At 31.9% G+C, this 12495-nt stretch overlaps 1 protein-coding gene across 5 annotated transcripts in view; it reads right to left on the minus strand.

Annotated features, from left to right (window-relative positions):
- Window positions 1–525: 525 nt before the first annotated feature.
- The window catches only part of LOC126742769 (uncharacterized), a 34204-nt gene continuing 22234 nt past the window's right edge, over window positions 526–12495 (minus strand). For all 5 annotated transcript variants that reach the window (XM_050449746.1, XM_050449659.1, XM_050449904.1 and 2 more), the window contains one exon: window positions 526–3808. In XM_050449746.1, the coding sequence (XP_050305703.1) occupies window positions 3474–3808 (335 nt within the window). In that variant the 3' untranslated portion in view covers window positions 526–3473. The remainder of the gene's footprint in view (window positions 3809–12495) is intronic.

A 12495-nucleotide genomic window follows, 5' to 3' on the forward strand; every position in this document is an offset into this window, starting at 1 on the left:
ATATTTTTAAATTATTTTTTCGCTACCTATATATTTTTGTACAAACACTTTAAATAATTTTGTGTTAATTTTTTTTCCGGAAAGTATATTATTTGAAATAAAACGTGTCTAATAATTATCTAGTTTTTAACATAATTTTACCCTAGGCAATTGTGAGACATTATGTTCATTTTCTTGAAATAATTAGCAGTTAAAAATTTTAGATATTTTTTTTACTTACTGTAAGGCTTAAAAATAAAAAGTAACTTTTTAAATTTATGGCTAAAAATATTCAATGTCTAATAATTTTTACTTCAACTTACTACGAGTAATTGTTTCCAAGATATTTAAATTTAAATATATTTTCGACGCCGCTCTGTGTGTTAATTAAACGGGGCAAAGCTGCAATACACGGCCACTAACCAACCCAACCAGTCTCCGGCCCGATAGACTGTCGACGGTCCCATTGCAAGTGCAAAACCGTTCTTCTATCATACAGCAGCTACAGGTATAAAATTGTAGGTATGTAGAAAAAAAAACACAAGATCCACAATAAGAACATTTATTTCTGTCTGAATGGAAAAAGTATTAATTATATTGTGTCCATCCAACATAAGATTTAAACCGTAAACAAAAAAAAACAAACAAGATTCCAAAATTTCTTAACTCTAGATTATTATAATACTGTATTACATACAAGAAATGCACTTCTCTTGAAACTTACAGAAGAGTATATTTGATAGATATCACCTTTATCGACAGGATATCGTACACCAACTTTTTATCTTTAAGTAACCTAAACATGCTTTTTTTTGGATCGCATCTCCGCCCAAAAACCACTTTTTATCACTAGGTAATTTAAACAAACGTGGTGGATATATTATTTTAAGGTACTTTGTTACTAATAAAATATCATTTCTTTTTAAAGATTAATGATTCGTCAATCGTATGATGCAATGGCGCTTAACGATAACATCACAGAATAATTAAATAACCTTACTTTGTGCATTTATGCTTCGAATTTTATTCTATGCACAGCGAGTCCGAATATGAGGTACGCTTTTAACTTATATAAACATCGTCTGTAGGCCAACTGGGAACAACTCTAATTTGCTATAGTTACATTTGGACAGATTTATCAGAAAATATTGATGAAATATACCCTGATTGTTGATACTAGTAAAAAACTGGCCTACAGAGTATAATGGTTTGTTTATAAATAAATAAGACACACACGAAACTAAACGAAATTAATACGTCTAGTAAAATAGTTATTTCAGTCTTTGCATTTGGGAATAAATATCACATATTTTATATATTTAAATCGTTAAAAATTTAACGCGCCTCTTGAATTACTCGGAACAGTTAATTGTTATTATTCTTTGCTACCTTCATTTTTTTGTTACTTTCTAGAATATCACAGATGACACCGTGAGCTAATTTGCCTTTTTTGTATTTTTAGCGAAATTCAGGCATATTTATAGAATATTACTGGGAACGCTGAATGAACAAATTTATCAGGTAAGGGTTGTGTGGTCATTAAAACCAGTTTTATCTTATAAATATCCAGGACTTCTCTGAATCACGAGCGATATTAGCACCACGCCTACGAACGACAAACGAGATATATTTTAAATACTTAATACTACATATTTACATGACACTAGCAGTCCGCAAGATCCTCTTTTATACCCCATTTACAATATTTTTGAATATTAACCCAAACAGTCAGGTTTCAAAGTAAAATTCGAGTTTAACAACCGTATAGTTATGGTTAACTAGCGATTTTTTTTTGAAATACTATTTTAGGTTAATATTAGTTTATTGTCATCAAGGGGAACATTATAATATACGCAAAATGATACGAATATAGGGAAAAATCAGTGGCTACTTGCATACAGAACCTACAGTTTCTTTAATCGAAACCAATTATTATGACTCTCACTCTTTGGCTAATTTCGGCGCAGTCAGCATCCATATTTTTATGTAAAGCACAGCCCATTTTGTTTCTTTTTTTCGTCAATTTTTCGTGAAAACGATCTAAAAATAGGAACTTAAGGTTTACTTGTCAAAAAATTAACTAAGTATCAATTATTTAAGACTAAAACTTTTACTTCTTGAATTTTAAATAAAAAAAAAAGTATTAATTCTTATTTCACTTATTAATACTTGTAAAAATTTAAATGGAATTTATACTGAAAGTTAAGGATTACTCTAAAAAAAAAGTATTAATTCATATTGTATTTATTGATACTTGTGACTCTTTTAAAACAATGTGAATAATTTGGGACATTGGAGAACCATCTCTACATTGTCAATGATTTCCTGAAGTTTAAAACTTTAACTTATTTTAAAATATTTTTTTTGCATAACTTATGTTCACTATATACCTAATAACAAAATATAGATTCTTGACTGCAAAAAATTAGTAAAATGACTTTATAGACCCAGACGCGAATTTATAACAATGCATGCTTCAACCAACAAAAAACACATAATTTTGGCACCTAACTATAACCTAAACAAGATCTATAATATTCCTTAATATGAATTATATAAATATTAATTAAAAAATACTGCTTGTTTGTTCTACTATAGATTATCTGAGTCGGTCAACAACTGGGATCATTTTGGTACGATATTTAGCACCGCATAGCATCAATATTATAATATTATGTATCTCATTTAATTCTTCTTCGAATATTATTTAAATACTATTATTAATAAATTAGCCGAAACTCCCCTTCTATATGTTTCGTGCATTTCAACGGCATACAGGTAAGCTATTAAAAACTAACATCTAATTCACACATCGATAGAACTTCGCTTCAACTCACACGAGGGAAACGAAATTTTAAAACGCTAAATTGAGAAATAAATCGTTAAAGGTCTCTGACATACTTCGAGAGAGAGAGAGAGAGAGAGAGAAAGGTGGCTAGAGCGGGGAGCTGGCAGCGAGCATCCGCAATAGCGTGAAAACGAGCTATTCAACACAAAATGGACTAGTTTAAATTAAATAGATTGTATCTCACATTTTGTATTAAACAAAATTATATTGTTGTTTAAAAAAATTACTTTTCTTTACTTTATAAGCTTTCAGATCGACGTCAAGTTACCTTCAACAAAAAAATTATAAAAATGCTGGAAAATTTGAAAATTATATCTAGAAGCGAACTTTTTCCGTGGGCAAGTATTTGCAGATCAAGAGTATTGCTTGAAAGAGCATTTAAACAGATTAATGGGTAGATGTAGAATTTATAATATTGAAGTAATTTTCTAATGATAAAAAATAAATATTTACTTTTTTTTGCAAATTACAACCATTACTGTAAAACGAACTTTTCAAAGTCTTTCAGCTTTCAGTCAGATATTCCAATCTGCTATATATTTTTGCATATAAATTTACTAAAAAAACTTCCGCATTTACCCATTAATTGCTCCTCCGCCCGTTACTCTTTTCACACAAACACCCATTCCATACATTTTACAAACCACTACTGCTGCACTGCGGCGGTAGGTGGCGCGGCATATTGCGGCGCGTAAGCGGGATAACCGACATGGGCGGCAGGCGCGTATTGACCGTAGGGGCCTCCCTGGCTCTGTTGAAAGGCGCAGGGATTCGCCGCCCCCGTAAGCCCACGACTCTGAAAGAATTTGTGGCTGATGATCGTCTCGAGGCCGTTCGGCATGCCTTGGTTAGCGGCCGCAGCCTGCATCACGTAGGCCTGATTTCCGCCCGCTTGTACGTAAGCCGTCGATTGCATCGGGTTTTGGTATTGTTGCTGGCGGTTGTAACGGGGGGCGTTAAACGATCGTTGATTACCTTGACCTGAAATAATCAATAGGTCTCTTTTAACCCATATTTTACCAGGGCATGAAAAAACAATTTTTTGAATAGCAATATTTATTATGTATTAAAATAGGTTAGAAAAGAAGATTATGACACAAAAAAAGTTACATTCAAAAACTTTCAAAAAAGGGCATGTTGCGTTTTCGCATCATTGGCTAAATATAATAATATGAACAAAAAAAGTAATTTTACTTTTTATGGTAACGCTCAAAACAATCGGTTTGGAGAAGTATGTTGCATTTTTTACATAAAAATACGGTTTGACTACTACATATTTTGCATCTATGTCTGGAGTGAAGCGATTTAGTGATAATATGACCGATATTATCATATCTTTGCTCAAGAACTGCCCTAGGGGTAGTAATAGATGTAGGAATGGAAGATTCAGTTTTTATCAGGCGAAGAGCAATGTACGATTTAACTAATATTGTTTGATCGGTTGACTAATATTTTTTGTCACTCACAATGTTATAAACCTTCCAACAATTGACTAAAGTGCTATCTATAGTGTTAACGAACAAAGGCCACCACCACTTTTTTCAGATATCCCTATTCTATAATTGGCTATCCCGTTATCGTGGAGATCTACTCCCCCCATGAATTTGTTGTACATCTTGATAACATTAGGTTGCTGAATAGGATTGTCTTTTTTTGCTTTACGGTCATACCTTTTAGCTCGGTATAATGGTTCGTCATTGTAATGGTTACTTATTACCGTGACCACTGAATTATCGTTCCATCTAACTAATGAGACCTCACTGACAGTGTGTCATGTGCCGAAATGTAGTAGCCGCGTTTTTGTCTAGTGTTTCTTTGGTCCCTTCTAAAGGACAGCGGAGGGTTCTGTTTTCCCTTATAGTTCCGCTCGCAAAATAACCTTTATCGGTAAGATATGAAAATAATTGAAACGAAGAAAAATAATTATTAAAAAATACCTGATGCTTCATTGGGTCATTCACTATAGACAATAAATCAACAACAACTTGCCCAACCATACCTAATACAGATTTTTGTTTATTTGAATTTGCTCCTGCGTATGGAATGAACTGATTAAATAACCGTCTGACGAACAAATACACCATAATTTAAAACCAAATCTAACGGGTTTACCCCTAATAAACATTTTGCAGGAGTACCTGCCAAAGTAAGGAACCATTTGTTCGTCAATGGACAGACAGTGTGAAAATATACCAAACTGCAACATTTTCTGATTTATGAGATCAAAAAATGGCCTAAGCTGTTTTGTACTTGACATTTATATCTAATTGTGCGTTATCTGACAAATTGAGTTTTTTTTTTATATTGTAAAATTTATTTCGACTCATACATTTTTTCACAATGTCTATCCCCTTGTCTTCATCAGTTGACCAATATAGTTGTGTTTGTGGTAGTTTATGATAACCTGTAAATATTAGCAGTCCTATAAACTTTAGTAATTCATATTTATCCAACTCAAAATCATGTCGATTATTGTCTTTTGCATATTTTTCCGAAAATCTTACAATAAGATTTAATACTTGGTCATCAAAAAGAAAATGTCTAAAGGTGACTTTCCGTGATGTAAATCTACCAATTTCTCAAGCGCAGGGCCTTCATTCAAAATAGGCTGGGACATCATAGGAATTGAACCCTTTTTCCATTTTGGTTCCCTACTTTGAAATTGGCTGGTGTTAGACCTTTCGATTTTCCGTTTCTTTTCTGCCAAACTCTCATCATCAGACGAATCCCAGTCAAATTCATTGTCCTGTCTTATCTGTAATTCAAATGTGCCCGCTATGTCCACATCATTTTAGCTGTTTTTTTCGTTTACAGCAATTACATCGTCATCTATATTTTCTTCGTCAGTCAAGCTATCTGGTTCTGGAGGAATATAAACAGCATCAATTTCAACTAAAATAATTTCCGTCTACATAACAGGCCTAACAAAAATACTTAGTAGATCTTACCAACATCTCCGGAATGTTCTGTTTCCAATTCATCTACTACTTCATGTAAAGCACTCTCCAGCTCTTTTTGCGTAAGAAATTTAGGCATGTTTTTCGAAAATACACATACACTTAGCACCGATTAAAATTCAATATTACTAAAAACTTTCTTACACACAAACACACACATACAAGCCTAAACCGCAATATCTCTAGGTGATACCGGTGGCAACTCAAGCGCTATTTCGACCAAAATACAGATAAGGTATTTTCCCAGTGATGCGTTTTCGCAACATTTACAATTTGGAGTCAAGTATTTTGGAATTTGTAACATTTTTTTGTTGTCAGTAAAAAAAGGTAAATACACACGTGTTAGCAATACGATTCAGCTAAACAAATCTCGCCTGTATTATGCTTACCAATAATAAACAATAATATTTGAAAGTATGTTTAGACATTAAAATTTTGCTTGATTTGGAATAAAAATTTAAAAATTAAAACACTGGTTTATTTATTGAGTGTTTTAAAAATCTTTTTAATTCAACCTTAGTAAATACTATAGTAACGTTAGATATTTCATTTTTTATTTTGTTTATATTATAAAAAAAAATTAATATGACTGTTGCGTTTTCGCATCATTGGTAAAAAATGGGTTAAAACAGACATTTGCGTCAGCACCCTTACAACGCACAGCCAAGTAACAATTTACACCAGTCACCTAAGTTAAGATTACTCTTATTTTCACTAGTTGCAACGTCGTTTTCAGTGTAAGATTTAGTTAGTTTTGCAACGACGTTTATTTTCGACCAAACTTCGACGTACTGCACCTTTATCGCAACTGTTGTAAAACTCTGCTGTTTTTACAATGTATTTTTTTACTATAGATGGTAGCAGTAGTAATTTACACTTGAAACAATGACGTGCAGACGTGGACAACTTTTCGAATCAAAAACCCAGTAAGAACAACGTTACCTCATCGTTAGCGAATTGATATTACATTGCCTGATCGTCTGTGTTAAGCATTTTTCGCTGTAGACGGAGCTTTTCGACATGTTAAAAGAGTTTTAGGAACAAGATGAAAAACAAAGGTAGAGAGAATAAGACGAAGAAACAATATTCAATTCATTTTTTGCTTGGAATTATTGGGATTTATTATTTTCGTTTTGCTTTAAAAAATGAAGAGATATAAAGACCTATGTAAAAACGCAAAAAAAAACTTGCAATGGAAGCAAAAATGCCTACAACTAGCTTACCTAAAGTTGATATGGATTATAAAGAATCAATGAAAGTTGCAGAAGATACAATTACAAAACACATATTTAAAGTTTAAAATACTGCGTTTACTTTTGGTAAATGGTTTCCTTCATGGTTCCTATATCCTACTTTATAGCCTTTCTTTACACAAGAGACTAACCTATTTGAAAACAATGGTAAAATTTATAAAGTTTTATTTTTTAGGATTTATATAGCAGCAGCAAAGAGAACTTTTACATTTTTCGAAGAGCTTATCAATTTTTTTGTAAAAGTTAAAGTTTTTGTTTATTAAAGTTGCAAACAGAAATTTAAATACTAAAATTTTGCGTTAGGTACATCCGTTCTTCCTCTTGCTTCAGGCCAACCAGGGACAACGACAGCGAGTTTCTCATGTAACCAATAAAAAAATTACTTTTTTTTTTCGAAATCCGCTATAAATTCAGGGCACGCGTATTATTTAGGGCTAAAATAACATATCTTCACAATAAACTATGTTCCGTTTATAAATTAAGTGCTTGTAAATCTTTCAAAACGGGTATCTTACCCGTATAATTCACTATATTAAACTACATACAAAACAAATATAATTAAGGACTGTTCAAAAGATGGATTAAAAAGGTTGTATTTTTGGAGTAGCTGCCTACTGGTTATATTAGTTTATTGTTAAAAAAGTAATTAATTTTTCTGCCGTTATGGCGTCCATCTGCCCAAAAATCAGTACCTCTAAAAACGTTACAAAAGCGTTCAGAAACTTAACGGGTAGTCACTGCGTAACGTTGAGACACCCAAAAAAATCTCTTTCAAATTGATGTAAAACGGGGTTGTCTCTACGGTTAAGACAACGTAACAATGCAACGTTGTCGCGTCGAAAAATTGCTAATTGGGCATCCTTCAATGGATCATCATTTACCCATTGCTCCTCTGAGAACTGTTTCATGCCTTAAGAACTTTCGTGGACTGCCGTGAGAACTCCAAAACAAGGCTTATTATAGCATATATTGGGATTACATAGATAATGTGTAAGATTTTTTTTGTGTTTTTTTATAGTGTATCTATTATATGTAAAGTTTTAGCTTAATCTGTTTCATTTATATTTTTTTAATCTTTGTCTCACTTTCGGCTTCGTTTTATAGCCTTACCTATGCTTTGACAATAAAAATATGTATGTTTTTTGGACTAATAAAGCACTTTTTGACTAATATCGATGCCGCATATGAATTATTCTCGAACTGTGCCACATTAACTGTATTTATGTATTTATGCATTTTTTGTTTTGTTTTTAATAATAAAGCTTAATTTGACCTGAAAGTATGCAGACAAACTTTAACCAATTAATCCTTTGCCAATCTCAACAAAAAATTTATATGAACATTTGTAAACAATTCACTGTAAATTTTGCAATATTGGCTTTTTGTTCTTGCAATTACAACACTCTAAAAAAATTAAATGTACAGTATTGTGCATAAATATAGCAACAAGCGATGTTTTCAAAAATATTATTTGCTCCTTTATTTATTCCATATTATTTCTTTACTTTTAAGTACATGCCTCTGTATTATTTATAAATATACCGAGATATCATAAGAATGCCAATGCAGAGTAAGGAACTTCATGTTTGTTTATTTAAACAATGTGCATAAATATAGCAACATTCTTGTTTCGCATTTATTTTATCAGTTAAATATCGATTTACCTGCTGTAAGGTTGTTATTTTTGAATCTCAGAATAAACTAAAAATGGTTCGCTCAAAAATCGTCTCTGGTGATGTAAGAAAAATTATTGTGGAGCATTACGAAAATCGTGTTAGGCAGAGTGACATTGCAAGAAGCTTACGACTTCACAGGTCAATCGTATCCAGAGTTTGCACAAAATTTCGCCTTACTGGAACAGCTGCACCGGCGCCCATTCCTGGTAGACCCAGAAAAACAAATTTGAGGATGGATAGGCAGCTGCTACGAATTTCCAAAGAAAATCCTTTTTTGTCTTCTTCCCAAATTTTGGCAAAATTCCAGTACCGTAAGGAGAAGATTACTTGATGCCATTACGCATAACAATAACCTGCTCGTCCCCTCGCCAAAAAACCGTTAGTCTCAAAGAAGAACGTCAAGGCTCGTTTTCACTTTGCCCAATCTCATGTCCACTGGTCTGTAGCTGATTGGAAGAAAGTCGTATTTAGTGATGAATCTAAATATAATTTATTCAGGACCGATGGAGTGATGTACGTCAGACGCCCCAGTGAACAAAGATTAAACAAAAAGTACATTTGCCCCACAGTTAAACATGGAGGGGGAAATATTCTTGTATGGGGATGTTTCTCGGCTCGTGGCATGGGACCCATAGTAAGAATAGTGGGCAAAATGGATCGTTTCATGTACAAAGACATTCTGCAAACACATTTAGTGCCATATATGGATGAAGTCATGCCAGTAACAGCCATATTTCAGCATGACAACGACCCAAAACATGCTTCTCAATTTGTTAAGAGGTGGCTATCCAATGAAAAAATAAATGTAATGGTCTGGCCATCTCAATCGCCAGACCTAAACCCTATAGAGAATTTATGGCATTACATTGACACCAAAATCAGGCACCTAACATGCTCTAATACAATATTCTCTTTGAAATAGTGGAAAAGGCTTGGAAAGAAGTGAACAACGACTATATTATGAAATTAATTGAGTCCATGCCAAGACGATGTGCAGATGTTATAAAGGAGAAGGGGTACTACACGAAATATTGAATTGATTTTAATTTAGCTGGGTTATATTTTTTTTTTGAATCAAAATTATTTTTTGTTGCTATATTTTTGAATAATAAATTTGCATAAAACAATTTGGTGTTTTATTTATTATGATACAAAAAATATGATAATGTGAAAATATAAGCAGGCTCTAACTATTCTTGTAAATAATATATAAACCTTACTTATAAAATAGATACTAAAAGATATATAACAGGCAAGTTCAATGTTGCTTTCTTTTTGCACAATACTGTATATACCTTTGACTTTTGCATGCAAATCAGACCACAATTAAGCGAGAATTGTATCGGATTCAGAATTTAAAAAAAAGAAGTTTGAACTTTCTGGTACCAATTCGGATCTTTGTCAAAAGTCTCAACATACATGATTTAAGACTCAAACTTCTTTTCTCCACCTGTTTTTAAAATGAATAATGCACTAATGAAGGCAAAGAGTTTCTGTGTTCATTTTTTTCCACTTAATAAAATAAAACTATATAAATGCATTAAATGGACATTCCTGGATACTTTCTTTTCTCAAAATCTCGCTCTCTTCACCTCTGAAAGTAAACATATGTATGATCTAACTTTGTTCGGTTATTAACAGTCATTGAATTTCAAATGATGGTGTTCTTATTATGGTAAGAGACAATGCTAAAGTGGCATTTCATGAACTTGATTCCACTAAAATAAAGGTGGGTCGAATAACTTTGGAACATAAAAATTCTATGAAATCTCTTGTATCTATCGATCTCCTCACTCATCTATCGAAAATTTTGTACAGGATCTTAATGTATATTTTACAGGAAAGTCAGGAAACAAGTCAAATAATGTTGAAATTTTAGTTGGAGACATAAATATTAACCTCTTAAATAATACTGATTTAAACGTGGTAAATTACATTTCAACATTAAGTTCATATGGTTTTCAATCACATATAAACTCAATCACCAGGCCAGAATCAGGCACATGTTTAGATCATATATGTAAAGAACAATAATAAAATAATTAACATTCACACAAAACCGTATATAATTAATTATGATATAACGGATCATTTTCCAATAATGTTAAATTTTTCACATGCTTTAAATATTAAGAGAATAGAAAATATTGTAAAAACTGATGTTAAAAATAAAATAAATTACATAAAACTAAATTATTTATTTGAGAATGAAAATTGGAATGACGTGTCTAAAACAAACAATCCAGAAGAAGCCTATACACTTTTCTTAAACAAATTTTTAGAACTTTACTTAAAATGTAAAACAACATCAATTTTTTACAATAAAACTAACAAAAAAATTAAACCCTGGATCACAAATGGCATTATTGTATCAATAAAAAAAAGAGATAGATTAAAAAAAACGAATTAGAAAGAAAGATTAAAATTAAAATTAGAATTAGAAGTTAAAATTAGAAGATTAAAAAAAACGATTAGAAAAAGAAAGAGAGTATAAAAGATACCGTAATAATTAAAAAAAATAATTGAATACACAAAAAACCTTTACTACAAGACAAAAATTAATGAAAATAAAAATAACTTAAAAAAAATATAAGAAATATCTGTATATAACAATAAATATAAAAAACAAAATAAAATCCCTATAAAAATTCCTATGGAAGCTAAAAATAATTGCAATTTAAAAGAAAAAGCAAATTTTTGTAATGATTACTTCTCTAAGATAGGCCTCGATATGTACAACAAAATACCAAACTCGTCAAATATATTTCAATTAAAAAATGCAAATAACTCAATGTTCTTAAGGCCAGTAGATCACAATGAATTAATAAAACATATAAACTCTTTAAAAAGTAACAGTGCTCCGGGACATGATGGTATTTCAGCAAAACTAATTAAAAAACTTCACATTTATCTAATTGAACCCTTGACATATAAAATAAACTTAATCTTTAAAACCGGAATTATTCCTAAATCTTTTAAAACAACCATTATAACCCCCATTTTTAAATCTGGAGACAAAAGTTTAATTGATAATTACAGACCAATCAGTACAATTTCTAATTTCGCAAAATTGTACGAAAAGTGTTTGAGGGAGCGACTAGCCGGGTTTTTGGATAAAAATGGACTTTTGTCTGAAAACCAGTTTGGTTTTTCTTCGGGCTTGAGTACTGGCGATGCCATGCACAAACTCACTGAACATGTAAGGTATAAATTGGACTTTGGCAAAAAGTGCTTAGCAGTATTTTTGGATCTGGCGAAGGCCTTTGACACGGTGCCCCACAAACAGCTTCTTGATGTCCTCGAGAAAAACGGGGTGAGGGGTCCCGTGTTACAGGTCTTTGCGAACTATCTTGTGGAGCGGCAACAGTACGTTAAAATAGATGACACTTTAAGTGACCCATGTACAGTGAGAATTGGGATTCCACAGGGGACCGTTCTGGGACCCCTGTTGTTTATTCTGTACATCAACTCATACAACTTTAAACATAAACGGTATAATTATTTCATACGCAGATGATACTGTTGTTGCTTTTGACGGAGATACGTAGGAGGAAGTAAAAAAATGTGCTCAAACTGGAATTATGCTTGTAAAAAAATGGCTTGATATATACAAATTAACATTAAATGTCCAAAAAACCAACTATATTGCATTCTTAAAGACTAAAATAAATCGACCATTGTTCACACACTTAGATATTCAAAATCTACCAGATAAAATACAGGAAGCATCAAATGTTAAGGTTTTGGGAATTCCATTCTTATACCCTACTAAAGAAATTTAT

This window comes from Anthonomus grandis, chromosome 1 (genome assembly GCF_022605725.1).
Source record: "Anthonomus grandis grandis chromosome 1, icAntGran1.3, whole genome shotgun sequence".
NCBI lineage: Eukaryota > Metazoa > Arthropoda > Insecta > Coleoptera > Curculionidae > Anthonomus > Anthonomus grandis.